Source organism: Stegastes partitus, unplaced genomic scaffold, assembly GCF_000690725.1.
Source record: "Stegastes partitus isolate 25-593 unplaced genomic scaffold, Stegastes_partitus-1.0.2 Scaffold121, whole genome shotgun sequence".
Lineage (NCBI taxonomy): Eukaryota > Metazoa > Chordata > Actinopteri > Pomacentridae > Stegastes > Stegastes partitus.
In genome coordinates this window covers 170537-190696 of record NW_007577852.1, presented here as the reverse complement: position 1 = coordinate 190696, position 20160 = coordinate 170537, and the positions used below count along the sequence as shown (strand labels likewise).

The 20160-nt window shown below is 44.4% G+C and overlaps 2 protein-coding genes across 3 annotated transcripts in view; both read left to right on the top strand.

The window, feature by feature from the left end:
• The first annotated feature begins 1484 nt into the window (after positions 1 to 1484).
• LOC103354812 (smoothelin-like protein 2) lies at positions 1485 to 16278 on the top strand. 2 transcript variants are annotated; one of them, XM_008278361.1, is made up of 14 exons: positions 1485 to 1591; positions 1730 to 2599; positions 10132 to 10195; positions 10269 to 10364; positions 10623 to 10724; positions 10907 to 11068; positions 12078 to 12272; positions 12382 to 12531; positions 12641 to 12703; positions 12818 to 12875; positions 13355 to 13480; positions 13754 to 13868; positions 14188 to 14339; positions 15645 to 16278. In XM_008278361.1, the coding sequence occupies exons 2-14, from the start codon at positions 2066 to 2068 to the stop codon at positions 15769 to 15771; spliced, it is 1944 nt and encodes a 647-aa protein (XP_008276583.1). In that variant the 5' UTR covers positions 1485 to 1591; positions 1730 to 2065; the 3' UTR covers positions 15772 to 16278. The 2 variants fall into 2 exon arrangements, with proteins under 2 accessions (XP_008276583.1, XP_008276582.1); XM_008278360.1 differs by having other exon boundaries at positions 12075 to 12272.
• Positions 16279 to 18029: 1751 nt separating this feature from the next.
• LOC103354811 (adapter molecule crk-like) overlaps positions 18030 to 20160 on the top strand; it is a 7743-nt gene continuing 5612 nt past the window's right edge. The window contains exon 1 of the mRNA XM_008278359.1: positions 18030 to 18538. Within this exon, the coding sequence (XP_008276581.1) occupies positions 18319 to 18538 (220 nt within the window). The 5' untranslated portion in view covers positions 18030 to 18318. The remainder of the gene's footprint in view (positions 18539 to 20160) is intronic.

The following is a 20160-nucleotide window of genomic DNA, read 5'->3' as shown; positions in this document are numbered from 1 at the left end:
TTCATGGTCTCAGTAAGTAGTCTGATTACTCCGTCACCACAGCATGCTGTTAATCTGGTCAATGATGCTTCCATTTAGAGGCCAACAGGCAGCAAAGCAGGATGTACGCTGCGTACGTCTTTTATATATAATCTGTAGAATTAACACATTTTCCATTAAATGCTATTCTAGGAGCCGTTAAATCTTTAAACTGACTCACAGGTTGTGTTCGTCTCGTTCTTCTCTTGTCTAAATCTCTTATGTTCTTCCTGTAGATGTGCAGCCCCCTATTTTTTTTTTTTTTTTTAGTATTTCCCTGAGATCCTCTGTCGTAATCTGCTTTAAATGTTTAGTAGAGATGACAGTGCGTATGCTCGGTCATGGCGCCTGTGGGTCGTAATGTGACGCTGTGGCCACCAAGAGGCGCTGCCGGCTCGAGCTGATACCTGAGACGGAGCTGCTGGACGGTGGAGCGCAAATAATCTCCTGTGAAGCTCGGATGACTTGTTAAAGTTAAAAGGAAACTTCTAATCAGTGGCCTGTGAAGTGTTTAGATTCTTGAGTACAGGCGGTAACATCACACTGCAAGTAAACGTTCAGGAACTTAATTTAGCGTAAATATGAAAAGATTATCAGTAAAATACAATTAAAGCATCAAACATGAATGGACTTATGCTGCAGAAAAGGTTCCATCTGTGTGATTTTACACAGATTTTCCATATAATAGTACTTTATGCTGTTATATATCATGTTTTGAGGGTTCATATTACAGTTGCATTGAGTTTGCTTCTAATCAAGTCGGGCTTTTGTAACAGCTTATAGATTTTAAGAAGTAGGAGAAAGTCTTAAGCAAATAAACTTTCAGTGTATCAGAAAAATGCAAAATTACCCAATTAGGAGATGAACAGTTTACAACGGACAGGGATGGTACGAAAGACAGAACAGCAGCGACACAAACAGATTTTTATTTTAGTTTTACCATCATGACTCTACGATGACGACATCACTCGAGGCTGCTGTGCTCATAATATTAGTAGTTTGCTAATTAGTAAACTACATTAATTTAATGCACTTTTATGGCAAAAAAAAAAGCTCAGTTTCCCACAGAGAGTACACATTTGTCCCATAAAATAATTTTACAAAATGAATTGCAGTAATAAAAAAAACCTTTTGGGGGGATTTAGTGTCTCTTGGAATCTTGGTGCATCTTCAAAAGTCTGAAATCTCCCTTTACGCTCAGGTTACTTCACCGCTAATCTGCTCTTCTTGTCAGCTCGTCTGAATTCATTTCAGACCAGGTTTTCACTTTGATGACGGCTAAAGTGTTGAAACTGATTCGCTCTCTGAAGAGACTTCATGCAGCTTTGATAGCAGCCAAGAGACACAAAAACACTCGAAAAATTCTGGCCCCTCCTTCCCATTAGAGCTTTTCCCGCCCCCTTTATGTCCCAAAATACAGACGCAAACCTGTTGCTCCCGAGCTCAGGAGGCGCATATAGCTCTGACAACACAGCGAGCCGGGGGGCAGCGGGGGTGAAGTGGTCGTAGATGCACCGCCAGAGAGGAAGGTGGAGGAAAATCATCCGTCACTTCAAGTGGATTCCTTCGAAAGGTTAGTTTGATCATTCCCCAGCTCCTGCGTGCACCCAGAAACCGATCTGCCCGTGCAGCACATAATCTCTTTTCCGAGATGTCATTGTGCATGAGTTTTCCAAGGCTTATAAATAACAACTGCTCTTGCTTTGACCAGATGAGAGGAAGGATGCATGCTGAGAGAAGTCCTCCATGGAGCTTGATGGGACTTTAATGAGTTGCTGCCGAGGAGTCTTTCTGCAGCTTTGGTCACACATGTGAAACCCAACTGGAAGCTGGAAAACTGGCATGGACGGCGGCAGATATCTGTAAAACACTCTGAGAAGGAAGGAGTCGAAAGTGAAAAATTCTTTTGGTGAAGAACTCGGTTTATTTAAAGGACGTGAACCGGAGAACCAAGTGAAAGACAGGAGAAGGTTTGGAGCTCCGTACCGACCGGCCTATTGCTCATTTGACTTGATCTCAAGCGGTGGTGAAGGACGCTGAGACAGCCATGGATGAAGCTGCAGAGGTTGGTCAGGAGGTGATGGTGAGTGAGGCTCTTGTCCAGTTCAAGACCACCTTACAAGCTGCCGTCAAGGAGGTGCACGTGGACGTAAGCGCCTTCAAGCAGCGCATCGAGAAGAGGATCGAGGACCTGTGCATTTCCAACGGACCCTTGGCCGAAGCGGTGACCAGACTGCAGGAGGAGAACCTGCAGCTTAGGGCCAAGCTGGAGGTCCTCAGCCGCCTGGTGGAGGGTCTGGCTGGGGTGCAGATCGACAGGAGTCCTGCTGAAGTGAAGGCGAAGGGCGAGGTGAAAGGTATAGAGAATGGACATGTACAGATAGAACCCAAGACCCAGGAGGACCAGAGGGGACTGGGTCACTCTGGAAGATCAGAAAGCAACCAGTCAAGCCAGTCCACGATCTCTGAACCATCAGAGTCGAGTGGAGGATCGAGCCACGCTGCTGCTGCTGCTGCTGCCACTCCCAACAACACCCCAACCCCTCCTCCATGGAGAGCAAGGAGACACGCTGAACTTAACGTAAGTATCCAACCTGTTTTCTACATGTGGACTGTAGCAACGGAGGCAGACCGCCATGAATGAAATGAACGTGTGGACAGCAGGTATAAGATGTTGTACAGGTCCTCATCACTACAGAACCCCCACAGAACCCGTCCTTCCAGCTAACGCCCACCGGTTTGTGACTTGAGGGGACAAAAATGTCAAGAGTCGTTGCTTTAAGAAGCACAAAACAGTAACTGATGAGGAGCTGGATTACACACAGCAGTAGACAGACCTTTCTTGAGAACGTTTCATTACCTACTGACTCACATTTGTTCACAAGTGGCTTATAGGCAGTTTATATGAATTTTTAATGAGTTAGTCCCTCACTTGATCCTTTAACTTTGCTCACAGTCAGGTGTTCACAGCCTGTGGAGCTGCTTTTTTGGGGGTGTGTTGCTTGACGTGAGGGTGAGATGATGAAAAACAACCCAGGAAGGCTGGGTTTAGGCTCACCAAGGATTTCACAAGTTACAAGTGACAACAACTTTATTTCTGCTGCAACGGTCATGAAGTGAAGAGTAGAACTGTAGGGCTCCATGAAGGCCATTTCATGGATCTGTGTTTCCTTAAGGTGATGTAAATTTCATCTTTCCCTAAGTCTGCGAAATCCATGTCGACCCGTTTGTACACAGTCGTGAAGCCCAAAATTTGTCTCTGCACAGCGACTGTGCTACAAGGGAAGCTGTGGACACACTTGGCAGTAACACATGTACGGAACCAAGTCCTCCAGGTGAACCAGAAAGTACTCCATCCATCCATCCATCCATCCGTTATCTATTCACCACTTAATCCTCTGTAGGGTCATGGGGGGCTGGAGTCTATCCCAGCTGACTCAGGGTGAAGGCAGGGTTCACCTGGACAGGTCGCCAGCTTCACACTCACATTCACACCTACGGACAGTTTAGAATCACCAATTAACCTCAGCATGTGTTTGAACTGTGGGTGGAAGCCGGAGAACCCGGAGAGAACCCACGCTGCACGGGGAGAACATGGAGACTCCACGCAGAAAGATCCCGGACCGGGAATCGAACCCTTCTAGCTGTGCAGCGACAGTGTTAACCACCTCATCAGAAAGTATTAAAAGAAAAATTCAAGACAAGGATACATGCAAAGTTTATCACCTGCCCAAGTCTTAGTGTCCACTCAGAGAAATCCAAGTGCAGCCGCATGGACTGTCCACACTGCAGACATGCGAAGGAAACAAATGCTGCTTTAAAGAAATGCTTATTGCTGCCACACACACCTTCATCGGTCATCATTAAAAGAGTTGTAGTCAAAGCAGTCACTGCTGGACCTTGGAGGGCCCAAACACAGCAGGAGGTTCTACATTCTCCAGATATCTTGTGTTACGTCTGCACACCTCAGAAATACTCACATTTACATGACATCCTAGTTTGAAACCAGCTGCTGTATCATGTAAGAAGTGTAAAGTTACAGGCAGCCTTTCAGAAACAACAACAGGAGTCCACCGTTATCTGGGTTTCATATCAACTGAACCTTCGTATGAACTGAACCACGTCGGCTGTCAGCTTTCACAAATGTGCCCTTGCATGTGCTCCACAGGCATAGCGTTGTGTTTGACTGATGTGTTACCACTTCTACACCGCCAGCAGTTCGGACTTTTTGTCCAAGTTTACCTCACATCAGCCACACTTAACCCCGTCCAACATCCTCTCCTGGGCGGCTTACCTGTACGTTGGCAGACTCACAAGAGATCATCTTCCCTCATCAGGCGCTCAGACAATGCACGGGTGCACTTTGCATGATCCTTCCAAATGTCATTATAGATCGCTGCGGCGTCCGACCAGAAGCCGCGCTGCTCGCTGGAACGTGGCTCTGCAGCAGCAATGGCATGACTGTACAGTATTTGAGCATCACCCTGACTGCTCTGTTCCAGGTAGGAAAAAAATAACCGTTCAAGAGATCGGACGAGCTTACGAACTGAGCCGACCTGATCAGTAAAGCCCTCCATACGAGAGGATGCATCAGAGTCGGGCTTCATGATGAGGGCTCGACAGGGAGCTTGGGTAGTATATATTTAACCCCTGACTCCAGCAGTGTCTGTGGAGAACCCCGATAGCGCTGCTGTAGAGGTTCAGCATCACTTGCTGAAGACTTTATCGTATCATTTTCAACTGCAGGGCAATAATAACAGCGTGTAGTATTATTAACCTAGATTATTAGGTTTTAAAGTGACACCATTATGTATCCTTTCTAAAAATAACCCCACCACAATCACTTGCACCCTTCCCCACCCCCGCATCTCAGTGCTCACGGCTGGCTTTTATAACCACAGAGGTAACAGCAGGTCCTCCAAAGGGCACATGTATTTTTGGGTCTGTGATTTGGGGAGTGAGCTGCAGCTCGTTCTGCATGCTCCCTGCCAGCTGCAGCTTCCCTCCTTATCTTCAGCACACCCGCTCTCTCTGCATGCATGAATGGAGGCAGGAACACATGCGAGGAACTCAAGTCTGAATTGTACCAAAGTTATAAACTAAAAGCCACGGTCAGGGACGCGGCGGACGACATGACAAACGGGGACAGCATTCTACTCCACATGCTTCCAACGGTGGCTTCAGCACACATATCATGTGGCGACGCATGACGTAACTCACATGCACGCTCCACAGACAGGTATATAAATAAATCCCCCGTCCCCTAATCGCTCAGGAATCTCGCTTCCAGGCCAATCCAAGTCTCAGGTCTCCTAATGGAAAATTGAATTGCATCTACGTCCCTGTCAGATGAAACCCCCAAACCAGCAACCCGGAGAGAGACGACCAGCTGTCCTGTCGAAACACACACCCTGCCAACATTCCCCTGCTCTGAAGTCACCCGGTCTTTTCCCGACCGTCGGCCCGACGGCGGTGACGTACGACCGCTCAACCCCCCGCCATGAAGACAACGGTCTGACTCATCAGTTGATTGCTGCTCCATCATTTTCAAATCTGACATTGTGCAGCAAATTCTCATGTTGGTGGGATTCGAAATTCTCCACAAGTCCAGCTCCACTAGAGCTGCAACAGTTAGTCGATTATTTGTCGACTTTTACATTTATCTGCTACTCTGATAATCAATGAAATGGTTCCAGTAGAGCAAAATCTTCCTCTTTAGTTGTGAAATGCTTCTCTCTCTGTTAACCAGCTAGTTACTCACTTTATCTGCAATAATGTCCAGCGGGTTTGTCAGCATTTATGGCAGCTGGAAGGGAGCTGTGAGTGAACCTAACAGCACATTTTCAGGTTTTGAAATCATAACAATAAGCTGCTGAGAGGTGCAGGGCCTCACAGCTCCTCTGTGAGTTTGAGTACGAGCAGCTAGTGTTGCATTAGAGCAATTCATGCTTTCAAAACAAGCGCTTGTTTGGTGGAGAGACTGTGGAAGGAGATTCTCCATCATCCACACCTTCATGATTCATCATTTAAAAAGCTGTAATTGCTGCCACACTTTGGGGTGCTTTGGTTTGTACATTTTCCATCGATGGAACCCAAAAGACAACAGGAAGTTCTGAATTGTCCAGAAACGCCGGGCGAGGTCTGCACACTGGTCACGCCTCAGGAGTAAATCACTGATTGCTGCTGCAGTTTGATCTATAACTGGCTGCTGGAGTCAGCAAGAAGCACAAAATCACAGCTTTCAAACGCATCCACGGCAGCCTGTGGGGATTTGTTTGTGTCTGATATGAGGGACGGTGAGATGTAGCTGTTGTTGTATGAATGGGATGTCATCAGTCAGCACATAGCGATGCAGAAACCACGAATAAGCCTTCAGACACTTGGATCATGGACTGGCAGGTGTCTGAGCGTTACCTGGTTGAGCTGTTAGCAGCATGTACGTGTGTTTGCAGAATATACAATAAATGTTTTTTTCCCAATTAGGAAAACAACAACAGGTAGAATGTATGAAAGAGCTGCTGTTTCATTTCATCAAAGCTTTCACCATCATTAGTCGTGTAAAAGAACTTTTCCTCCTGTGATCGGTGTCGGTGGGTTTCCAACCAAAGTATGTCTGCATGTTTCTGAGAAGGATCTGGAGTGATGTGGAGGTAAACCCGGCCAGAGGTTGAAGGGATTAGCAGGGTCAGACAGAGTCAGACTGATATATACAGCAGCTACCGTGGAGCCCACATATCACCGTGGTGCTAATCTGCCTTCTCACTATGAGTTGATGGACTGGCTGCAATGGCTGTGTTACGTGGCGGCCCGACCACCGCCTGTCTCTGGAAAGCTAAAGCGCTCAGGGGGTGGGAGAGGGGGCCAATGCAGGCCAAAGCCTCGGGCCGATATACTTAGGCGCTGTTTGAACTGCTCAGGCTAACTCCATGATTTCCAAAGCATCCATTTGGGGCTATATTGGGACGTAAGAAGAGTGCAGCGGAAACTCTTGCAAAGGGGCTGATTGCAAAATCTAAAATAGGCTCTCAGTGGGAACATGGGTTTGTTGGCCACAGCTGTCATTAGAGGAGAAGCTGTCAGCTGTTAACAGCTGAAGATCACACATGCAGAGAGGAGAGAACACACAGACACAGATTTATCCTGGACGAAATTAATTTTAGCTCCACAGCAGGCAGCAGTCTGCACAACAAAAGGACCGTCTCTGTTTGTTGTGAGCGAGTCAGACTGAAAACCACTGAGTGATGTGGCTGAAGTACAAATAGGCACCGACGCAGAGCTGCATGTTACGTAACGTATTTACCTTCCTGAGGTGACAGCGAGGAAACAAACAGATTCTTTGCACAGTTCTTCATCAGTTATACATTATATTTACTTTTCTTTTCAAACCGAACCCTCTGCATCAAATTTTCAGCAGATTATTTGTTCTGCTTTCACTTTAGGTTTGCATCAGCCTCTGCCATTTTTCAGAGGTCTTGATGATGGCAAAGCTGATGTGCTGCGGAAACCTCGATGCCTCAGTTTCTGGGTGTTTCTGCTCCTGTCAACATTTTACAGACTCATTTTTAACTGCACCTCTATGGAAACAGCACAGCCACGACTGGAGAGAGAGAGAACTCTGAAACGTCTTTTGTGCAGCATGATACAGTTATAATACCATAAATCGTAAAAAAGAAAAGGCAGGAGTTGAGTTTGTTCGAGTTGCAATATTTGAAAAACCTGTTTGACATACTGTCTCATATCTGCTCTGTGTGAACAGTTCAACCGACATGTTCCTGCGTTTTTGTCCTGCAAACGTTGGTTGCAGTTGAGTTATTCGTGCAGAAGAGCACAGACCTCGTCTTCACAAACCTCTTCTTGTTTTTAACAGAATGTTGGGAGTGCAAAAGGTTTATTAGGATCCGAGCACTAACAGTGTAAGGACCGTATTGTAACCCTGAGGTTTCTTATTATTTTGTACCGGCAAAATGAACTGAAATTAGACGACCTGAACATGCTTCAAAACTCACCAAAATAGCCACACACACCAGGACTGGCGAAAAATGTGATATTTTAAGGAACGTGGACACGTCACTGCCACAACGGCTCCACAGCGCCCCCTTGAAAATTTCAACGAAGTTCTGTCAGAAGCATGTTTGACCTACAGCTACACAATTTGGTAGGAATATAGAGCAGGTCAGGAAAAACAAAAAAGTCCACCCACTCCAAGCTCTGAAATGCAACACGGCTCAACTGCGCCCCCTACAATAAAAGGAGTCCCATCGGGCCTACGTTTGACATAGAGCTACAAATATTGGCACACATATGTAGCAGCTCGGGACGCACAAAAAAGTCCATTAGCATGTTTCTGTAAACCCAACAGGGAATCCGCCATGTTGGAAAAATGGCGAGCACTACAGGCCATTTTCACTCATTTTTGACCATTTTTGGGCATTTTCAAAATCGATCTCCTCCTAGGGGGTTCGTCGTACACACCTGAAATTTGGCCAGCACAAACTACAGGACGTGGTGATTACAAGTCATTGAAACACTCCGCAAAAGTCTGACGATGTGGAAATGGCGGCCCACACAATTGCAATGAAAGGCCATTTTGTGCATTTTCGCTGTGTTTCCGGCATTAAACGTTGTCCCGTCCCGTCAGAAGGTCGTTTCACCTACAGCTACACAATTCAGTGGACATGTGTAGCGGGTTGGGACGCACTAAAAAGTCAATCAGCGCCAAGCCCTAAACCCAACAGGAAGTCCGCCATTTTGAAAAAACATGGTGAAAATTTTTGGCCATTTTCTGCCATTTTCAAAATCTATTTCCTCCTACAGGGAAGGTCGTACACACCTGAAACTTTGCCAGCACAAACTACAGGATGTGGTGATTAAAAGGTAGTAAAACACTCTACAGAAGTCTTACGGGGTGGAAATGGCGCCCCCTGGAACTTGGCCGGAACGCCATAAAATGCCATAAAACAGGACGTGCTGTGTAACTGACCTGTAAGTGCTCCAATCGGCCTGAAACTTTACACGCGTGCTCTGAGTCTCAGCTAGCGGACGCTTCCATCACGGCCAACACGTACGCCGCCGTGGCTCGCCATTAAACAGGAAGTGGCTCATAACTAGGCCACACGTGCTCCGATCTGCCCCAAACTCGACAAACTGGATCAGAGTCCCGCCCGGAGCACGTTTGCGTGAAGGCCGACAAGCGTACGGCGAGGACCCGTCCGCCGCCGCTTGCAGCTCTAATTTTTGTATTTTTATTTTTAAATGAGATGTAAAATAAAGTGATTTTGATGAAATAGCAAAATTTTAAGCTTAGATTTGCTGAGTGTTTCCGACAACAGCGTGTCCTCGATGAGTATCTGAAGGACTGTCTGAAAGTAGAAAATCTGCCAGTTCTGTCTGTTTTCACCGTTTCTGGCATCATTTCAATTCCATCATATTTTTCATGTACAACACGCCTTTTCGAACCTGCCGGCAAATTTTGGGTTTGAAGAGGGTTTAAACCTCAAAGAGATAAAGTTGAATCCTGATTTTTTTTTACGCTGAATTTCCATTTTACCACTAAAGTACTTAAATCAGTGAGGATCTGATGTGACTCCTTTACACTGGACAGCTCGTGTCTCTTCCAGAACTCAGCCCTCCTTCAAAAGCGATGCGTTGAAACACGGTGAGGAATATCGTGGAGGAGGAAACACCTACTTGTGGATTAATAATTTAGCTTTCACTGAATTTAGCTCAAATTATTATCATATTAACTAGTCAGAGATCAGATAAGATAATAAAGTCATGTGAATGCCATTTGTTTTCTTTACAGCTGAATGATGATGTTGCTTCTACACTGACCAAGATAGATAGATAGATAGATAGATAGATAGATGGATGGATGGATGGATGGATGGATGGATGGATGGATGGATAGATAGATAGATAGATAGATAGATAGATGGATAGATGGATGGATGGATGGATGGATGGATGGATGGATGGATGGATAGATAGATAGATAGATAGATAGATAGATAGATAGACAGAACTTTATTGATCCCTTTGGTATGAACCTCAGGGAAATTGTTGAACCTCGACGACAGAATTAAACGTTTTGCTCTTCGTGTCTGTGCTGAACAGGGCACTGATGCAAAAGGAGAGAAAAATGTCGCCACAGCTGCACAAGAGAGTCACAAACTGCCAGGTAAGCAGCTGCTCCCCGAGTTCTGTACAAGGTTCTTGAGAGGTTGACCCGACGTTTGCTTTTTAATTCTCAGAATCAGCCGACAGCGCTGAAGCTGCTCCCCAGTCGCACCAGCCTCTGACCGCCATCACCAAACCCAGTCTGGAGGCAGAAACACCCAGCGTACCAGGTCAGCTCATGTCCTCCTCATGTCTGATAAACTCCCACTACAATGTGTGTTCCTTATGCAAGCGCTCTGGCTTCATCCAGATGACCTGCTGAGTGAGTTTAAAGATGAAAACGAAACTTCATGTAATGAAATCAATGTGTAAAAGTCTGCAAATAAAACCCTCCACATGGCAGACAGCAGGAGACTAAAATGAACACGAAGTGCTCGTTGCAGCTGATTGTTTTGAATGTGCACAGAAATTCAACCGGTTTCTTTCAGAACCTGAAGAATCGGATCTTCTGAACAAACCCCACCTTCCTCTCACTGCAATGATGAAAGCCAACGCTGAAGCTCCAGCTGTGGAGTCTCCTGCAAAACATGGTGAGATTCTGTTTGTTTATTAAATATAGTTTTTGTTTTTGTTCAACCACAACTTTAAAACTCAGCTGTAGTTCTGTCGTATGTCTCCCCAGCTTGGAGATCAGCAGACAGACGCTACAGGGTGTTTGTAATCCTCCGTTCCATTTTGACTTCATCTTTTATACAGATTCTCTGTTTTTCAGATGCTGCTGAACCTCAGCCTCACCTTCCCGTCACTGCCATGACGACTAAACCCGGCTCAGACGGTGTTCTTGCTGCCAAAACTGCTCCGTCTCCAGCATCAGCACCGAAAGCTGCCGGTCTGTCTGCAGCAGGGGAAGCAGGAGAATATCCTTTCATAAGAGGTCAGTTCAGTCCTACGCTGTTGTGTCCAGATGCTACAGGTTATGGAGACGCTGATAACTGGTCGTTTTTCATTCGAGTAGGATTAGATCTCGTGTTTCTGTCTGAAGTTTTGAGTGGACAGGTTTAACTGGTCATAAACTAATGAGAGTGATGCAGATTTCTCCTGTTACAAGCCAAAGAATCAGCACTCTACACACTTCTTACTATCTGCAGCGGCCACAAAAGTGTTCAGGACACCTAAAGATGTTTTAATTTCACTGCATCAGGCAAGAAAATGTCAAAACTAATGAAATTTATTTTAAAGAAAGCTCACAGAGGAACGTCTGTCAAGCAAAATACTCCACGAAAAGGTGTTTATTTAATGATAAAACATCGATAAAAGGTTGAACGGGGTTATTTTCATGGAAATAAAACTTCTCAATGTGTTGCTTTAATACACAGAGAGGAGCTTAAAACAATCGCCAACATCATTTATTAGGAACGTATGAGGTCAGGTAACCTTAAGTTACAAATACATTCATTCAGAGGTCACAGTTCATCACATTAATGATCAACATGTACGTTTGTTGTTGTTATGTTGGTGTGTGGTTGTGTTAAATGTGTTTGTCTGCACATCAAATACAACTTTATCTGACATCTTCATAACTAATTCAGTGAATCCTATGGAAGTTTACTGACACTGTAGTCACCATGGAAACCACTCATCCAGCGGCCTGTACCATCCTTTAACCAGTTACCATAGCAACCCTGTTAGTAACCACCTACTAGTAGCCGAGCGACAACCACTTTGGTAGCATCCTCCCAACCAGCTGAAGGACTCCACAAACCTGTGAAAACACAAACAATCAGGCGAGAGTCACAGAAACCATCAGTACATAAAAAACACTCGAACCACCTTCAGCTCTCCGTGTGTCAAGAGTTCAGCTGTCTGGGTTCCTCATGTTCTTCTTCACAAAACACATACAAAAGTTCTTATTTTCTTTCCGTCTGTTCTGGATTCTGAAGGAGATCTGAGGTCTCAGGCGTCCCAGGATCAGTCCGGCTCAGAGCTTCATCTTCTGCCACATCTTCCCCTCACGGCTGTGACCAAGAGCAGCTCCGAGGCTCCTGCTGCACCGAAGCCCGACCAGAGTCCTGCAGCGCTGAACCCCTCAGTGCCGGAGTCACCGACGACAAAGCGAGGCGACTATCCGTTCAGACGCGGTGTGTGCAAGGCTGAAGTATCGGCATTGTTGTGTCATGAAATAAGTGTATATGTGTGAAAAGGCTCATGGAGGTGAGGGAATGTGTTGTTCATGTCTTTCCTCTGTAGACGTCGGAGAACCTAAGCCTCACCTGCCTCTGTCTGCCATGACCAAACCCAACACCGAGTCCTCACCGCCGGCTGCACCGGCTCAGCCTCCGAGTCTTTTAGCATCACAGGAACCTGCAGTAAAACCTGGGGAGTATCCCTTTAAACGAGGTGATTCTAAAACACACATCGTGGGTAGCTGCAGGTTTTGAGATTCTCAGTTCCCGTTCCTGGGATGTGGGATATTTCATGTTGTGTTTGTCTCGTTTCAATGATTCAGTGCCGGTTCTCAAGACTCCCAGCCCCAGTCTGAAGAGAAGCGTGAGCTTCCCTCAATCTGCAGGTAGAATTTGATGCATCTGTTTGGCCAAAGAGCACGTTTACGTTCCATTTGAAAGCTAACATCTATGAGTTTGGTTTACGCCTGATACGAGTTTCTCTGACTTTGTCTTTACAGAGAAATTACTTCCCTCCAAATCAATCATAAAATCCGGCTTCTCGCCTAATTTGGACAAGTAAGTGGAACCTTGCTTTGTGGCATTACAGAGTCCATGTTGTCCTCATTCACAGGTTCATTCTTTTACTTAAGGAGATCTATCAGAACGTGTTTACCTGCTCTAACGGTGAAAAACAAACCTCAGATCTCTTGAGTGCAGCTGGAGAGTCGTAGTTTCTGCAGATGTCAGCTGTAGTGAGGAGATAATGTCGAGGAAGCTGCTCGTTGTCTGTTTGAAACTAAGACAGGACTTATGCAAATGTCTTCCGTGGTGATGTCAGTACGTGACAACAGGAAATGAGGTGTTTCAGGTCTGCAGCAGTGTTTTCTGCAGGAGGAATAACTGGTCTTTGCAAGTGTTCAGACCTTTTCCATGCACACTGAAGTAATTTGGGCTCTTTAACGCTGACTGTGGCCACGTCGACTGCTGCAGTCAACACGTATTTGCATTTCCCTTCAAACTCCATGTGATGATTCAGCTTTGTTTTCTCTCCACAGGAAGCTGAACAAGCCAATGGGGGTCGAGTTTAAACCGGATCTGATGAAGTCACAAACGCTCCCGCGATCCAACGGGGCTCAAGCCAAACGGGCCATGTTTGAAAGGATGAACTCGGAACCTACGAAGTGAGATGGGCAGACGGATTAAACAGTAGCGCCAAATGCTTAAAACTAGCTGTAGTCAAACTAATGATTCTGTAGAATGAGAGGTAATGAGAACAGGTACAGCAGAAACCGATGATGAACGCTTGAGCTGCGGCGCCGTAAACCCAATGAAACCCCGTCGTCACGCAGCGCTTGTTGTTGTTTAACATCTTGATGGCAAATGTAATCAAATATTTTCATCTTCACTTCACTGAATTGGGCTGTTTTTTGTTTTTTTTTATCTCACTCAAACAGGACAAAGGACTCGAAGCCCAAACTGAAGCGCTCTCAGAGTTTTGGAGTTTCCAGCGCCAGCGGAATAAAACAGATTCTCCTGGAGTGGTGTCGCTCAAAAACCATCGGTTACCAGGTGTGACGGTGGGACGTAGGGCTCTGTTTAGTTGTTTCCCACAATAAGATCCACGTCTGACTTGTTCTAGAGCTTTAAACCCTGTTGAATGATCTTCAGGAGGAGCCCACTTTGTTTGGACTTCATTGTTTTTCTCATTCATGTTGGTTTAAAAGTGAAGGTTCAAAGTTAACTCTCGCTTTTTAAACTAACTTTTCTGTCACTGTCAGAAAAAAAAAAGTAAATGTAAACATGTTTGAGCTAACCATAAGTGTCCAGCACCAGCAGAGTAGGTGAGAAGCTGCTACTGCTGTGATCATTCCCACCGTCTCCCCCTCAGAACATAGACATCCAGAACTTCTCGTCCAGCTGGAGCGACGGGATGGCGTTCTGCGCTCTGGTCCACTCGTTCTTCCCTCTGGAGTTCGACTACAACAGTCTGAACCCTGCAAACCGCAAACACAACCTGGGCCTGGCCTTCACCACCGCAGAGTAAGCTGGTTAGAGAGGACCGAGTGCAGGCAGCAGGATTACACTGAAGTGTGTTTGTAGTAAAGTGAGAGGTGTTCTACGTGCAGCGGTAGCTTTTAATTGGCTGCGATGCTTTCAAAATGTGTCGCAGTGCAGTGGAATGGCGTTGGTGTTTTTTATACAAGGAATTTATCAAAGTTAAAATCTGGAGGATTTCAGTTCTGGTCGGTCTGGCGACACCTGTAGTCAGTGCAGAGAAAAGCAAACGTGGTTTAAATCTGCAGGTCACAGAGTTCTAAAGGCACCACAGTTAAAATACACTTTGTAGCCTCAACTTTACACTTTGTACATGTGTATTTTGGGCTTTTTAACGTTTGCTGATGGATATTTTTATGTGTAAAAACACTTAAACCACTTATAATGATGATAATTTATGTGCATGTAGACGTATGAAAACACGTCTAATTATACAAGATATTTCCAATTTAACAAACAGCTGCAGAAGCAAAAGTTCTTTTTCTGTTATTAAATCTTAGGAGTACATTTACAAAGTGAAACTTCAACGTCGTCACCTGAAAGATGAGTGAATTTTGCATAAGCAGGCGATTGTTTGACTTTCTCAAATCAAGCTTCATTTTAAGTCTCACCAGCTTTAGGTTAAATCAACATGCTAACATGCTAACAGAGCTAACGTTTGGCAGGTTTAGTGTTTATCATGTTAGCACGCTAACACACTTAGCTTAACGTGTTAGCATTTGCAAACATTTGTAGCCAAATACGACAACCTGTTAAAATACAACCAACAGGTTAAACCGTCAGTTCCACCAAACAGTGATTTTTCTCCAAGAACGTCTCCATTATTTCAACAAATGTTTAAACGATTCAAAATCTGTAAATAAATAAATAACAGGGAAAAACAAAAACAACCAGTGTCAGAACTCGGTTGTTTTCTTCGTTTGTCCCCCATTAATCGTGTTGTTCGGAGCCCTCGGTTGCGTCTGCTGTCCCTGAATATCAAACTAAATATAAAGTAGTTCAAACCTGCAGCAGCTGCGACGCGCCGCTGACATTCTGATGCTAATAATCTCCTGATGACAGATATAATGAGACCAATACTTTCATGCTGGGTCCACATTTTGCTGCTAATATACTTTTGCTTAAGGATGAGTTTTCATCTAAGAATTTTTGGGAAAAGTCAACAGTTTTGCAGATATTTGCTCATAAACTGAGATATTAAACCATACAGTGGCACAGCAGCTGTTTTATCGTGTTTAAAGCATAGATCTGTGTATTTTATTCCTGTTTATTTCTGTGCTTGTGTTTCAGGCAGCAGGCCGACTGTCTGCGCCTGATCGAGGTGGAGGACATGATGGAAATGGGGGACAAGCCGGATCCCATGTGTGTGTTTACATACGTCCAGTCGCTCTACAACCACCTGAAGAAGTTCGAATGACTCTGTATCAGAGCGGACGCCAAAGTCTAGATGTCGTCAGAAAAGCACAGTTTTCTCTACCAGATTTTAAATTATCAGTTTTATACTGTTTGTGTGCCTTCACCAGTTTTCCACTGTGTTATCAGCATCTATAGCCGACTACTGATCCTTTAAATGCGGCTTCTTGTTATTGTGGCGAGTGTGGCTCAGATGTTGCTGTTTTTGCAAAAGAAAAAAAAAAAGAGGTTAGTTTTTGTGTAATTATCAAGTTATTAACGATGTCACAATAAAAACAAAGAAAGATTTTATTGATGGATCAGTGTTTGATGGCAGAGCAGCGGCGAACGTGGTCGAGAAGTGAAGCTTCAGTGAGTATGATCCTGTTAATGTTTCAAAAATGAGTGAAGAAGAGGCACTGTGGGTTTTTTCAGAGGTGCAGGATTACAGGAGACACATTGTGTCGCTCAAACGGGTTTGAAGTTTTTAGAGTTTGCATCACAAGAACAGCTCTACAGGTGTACACATGAACCAGTACGAAGTTGTGTATTATTCAGCATAAGTCCAAGAAAACATCACAAACACCTTCATCCAAATGGAAACACTCTGATGCACCATCCATCCATCCATCCATCCATCCATCCATTATCTACACACCGCTTCATCCTCACTAGGGTCGCGGGGGGACTGGAGCCTATTCCAGCCGTCTTAGGGCGAAGGCAGGGGACACCCTGGACAGGTCTCTGATGAACCAGCAGTTTACAAATATGACAATAAAAAGATCCGGGATGTTATCATCATTTAGCTCTTTAGGCTCCACATCAGCGACTCAGCTGGTCAGCACATGATGAAGACGTGTGGAAGGACTGGGGTTTGGTAAAGTCAGTGTCTGGTTACAATTTTAAAAAATTAAAATAAAACTAAAGGCTCATTAAACTGAGCATCAACCTGTCTGACAGAATGCACACTGCCACCTACTGGTAGAACAAAAATAGAACACAAGACCGGCGACTTCCAGTACAGTTTTAATATTATTTATAAATGTTTTGAAAAAATGAGGCTTTTAACTGTTTCATAAGTCCTTCCCTCCTGTGTGTGCTTAGCTGATGTATGAAAATACAGGAAAAAAGCTCATTCTGTTTTTAATTAGTCAGGTAATTCAGTATTGTAGGTTGTAGGTTCTTCGCCTTGGCATCTAAACCGGTCGATTTAAATGATGAACACCGTTGTCGAGTCTGAATGTTTAATTTATTCAGGTGACTCTGTGTAAAACAAATAATATTGTAGGGTCTAATATTTAAGTTAGAAGGTAAATTTGCATAATATTTAACATTATATAGAAATTAGCCACATATATTTGTACGATGCATCATATTTTAGCATCTAAACTTTCCTATTTGCACTTGCTGGGTAACATAGAAAACAAATAACACTGTAGGCTCTTTACTTTAATATCTAAATTAGTCAGACACATTTTAGAATGCATTTTTTTAAGTTCTTAAATATTTAAATCAATTAGATACATTTATGTAATTAATACTGTTGTAGGGTCTTTACATTCAGGTTAGTAAAGAAACCTCATATAATTATTAATATTAGAGGATCTTAACCACAACCTTCAAAATGTTCCGGTAAATGTATAGAATTAAAAATGATGTTTTTCTTCATATTGAAGTCAGGTACATTTATAGAAAAAATAATATTGCACAGCAATAACTTTAATATTTATATAAGTCAAGTATATTTACACAATAACTAATATGAAGGGTGTAAACGTTCATACTGAAACTTAAAAATAAACTTAAATATGTTTCTCAAACGCAAATTTTAAATGTCGTATCTTATTGATCTACTGGAGTACACTCTGACTAAGATCACACTTGATCACAGCCTTTTGTATTTTCGGTTTGTGTTTGATATCGCAACGTTTGGTGGAATCAAAAAAAAAAGTGGAATCAAAGTCGGTAATTTCCCATTTTTCCAAAACGCACGTTTGTGAAGTTCTGCGGAAAAGTTTAACTATGGTGCGTTCACGTCCTCCACACGGTCTGTTCTCACCGCGAGCAAACCTTAGCGTCCAATCACTTATCAGGATTTAAATGTTTTAAACTAGTAAAGTGAGGGAGCGGAGGCGTGTTGAGTGAACGAGGGGCGGCAGGACTGTAAAGTGTTGTGATATAACAGAAGCAGATAGACCGTTGGGTCGTGTTCCCATGTTTTTGCGGCTCGTGAATGCGGCGCTTCCCATTGACCAGGCATCCCTTCCGGTAGATGAGGTCAACTTTTCCCCAGATCCGCCATTTCAGTCCCGGAGTTTCTTGTTGCACATTAGTTTGAGTTAATTTCTCATTTTATCATAGAAGCGGTGAAGAATTGGGATTTTTTTTCGTGCAGCACAAGTTCTGACAACTTCACCGCCTCTTGGAAGTCGCTGAAGTCGGGGCGTTTTTCGTCTTTTCTTTTCTTTTCTTTTCCCAGCGGCGGTGTTAGTCAACCAAAGTTTTTGTATGAGTTGCGGATAGGGAGAGGCGAAGGGGAAAGGCCTCAAGCCTCGCACACTGTTCCGCAGCCATGGCCGGTAATTTTGATGCCGAGGACCGTGCTAGCTGGTACTGGGGCAGACTGAGCCGCCAGGAAGCCGTTTCCCTCCTGCAGGGACAGAGGCACGGCGTTTTCCTGGTCAGGGACTCCATCACCAGCCCCGGGGACTACGTGCTGTCCGTCTCAGAGAACTCCAAAGTGTCCCATTATATAATCAACAGCTTCAGCAACAACCGGCAGTCCGGCTCAGGTAACGGTTGGTCCTTTCTCACCTTGCTGGATGCTTCCCTGAACTCGCCCCACACGCTCACTGAACTCCAACGATTGCGGCTATTTTCATTTTAATCGCGCATTGCTGTGATTTAGCCCGGGTCCGTCCCACTTTTGTCTGTCGTGCCAAGCTCCCGTTACGAATTGTCTAATTTTACAAGATTTCGGCAAAGCTACTAATATACCTGCTCTTTACTGCAAAGCTGCACGTGTTTTCTATGCTTTGGAAGCTACGTTTAAAGTCGGTGTATGTGTAATATTAAAATATTAACTTAATCGACGACAATAAGAACTTTAGCATGTGGCTTACAGCGCTTGCAGCCGCCCACCGCTGCTATGCTGAGCCGTGTAGCGGTAGCATTAGCTAGCCACGCTTTATTACTGACATTAGCAGCGAGTGGTGTTTTATTTTATTTTTTGGAGACTCCGAATATGTCAGCTGTATCAGTTTAACAGTGTGGTTTAAAATAAATTATGTTGTACGAATTGTGTATCACGACTGAGCAAAGTCGAGTTAAGTTGTGTACTTTTTAAATGGAGTTTGGTGAAAACTTTGCCTAGCTGCTAGCTACCAGCCAGGCTCCAGTTACTCCAGCACCTCACTGGAGAGCACGGATGTGTTCGTCCTGACTCGGAGGGATGAGGCTCGGCAGGCAGCGGTGGTGAGCTGGGCCGGGCTGCCTGGATGGAACCGGGCAGGTCCCGCTGTCACAACCGGGGGATGACTGGTCAGACTGGCGTTTCAGGAATGTCTCTGATCCGCACACAGACACAGCCCTGCTTACAGGTCTGCCACCATGCTCTCAGCCCTTAATGCTTATTGCACAACCCCTCTCCTTTCTGGACTTCCCGTGCATTGGGTAATTTACTTATTTATTATTTTTAAATGCCTCCCTGTAGTAAATCAGCAGTGGCCTTTTAGGCAGCCAGACTGCATGAAAAGTGATTTATGTAACAGCAATCGAATGTCTTTTGAAATCACAAGCAAGTGGTTTATATTTATATCTGTATTGAACAGTACTGAGATGAGCTGAGCTGTGGCACCAGAACAGAACCAGGGACTGAAACAACCAGAGGTTATGAATGCGGCTGTTTATCTCTCCCAAAGTGACACACATCAAATTGGACTTATTGCCTGTACAAGCTGACTAAAACGAACCCAGCTGTCCATCCTGTTGAGCTGTTTGTCAGTGTTACTTGTACATTTTGAAGATCCCATCTGTATTAGGCTGTAATGAACAGAGTGGTAAAGAAGACTGCTAATGAGTCAGCTGTTCAGTTAAACATCAGCTGTTTTGTTTGAGTCAATCTTTAACAATAGTTTTTTTTAAAGGGCATCAAAACCCTCTGATTTCTAGCTTCTTAAATTTGAATATTTTCAGCTTTCTTTCCTCCTTCGTGACAATAAACTGAATGTCTTTGAGTTGTGGACTAAACCAGAGGACGCTGTCTTTGTGGTCGACATTTAGCTTAATTATCTGACATTTTATAGACTGAACAACTGATCGAATAAACGAGATAATCAATAATTACCGCCCTACTTCATGGCGTCGTTTGTGAGAAATTAAATCAGAGGGTTGCCCCAAACCATCCATCATCTCT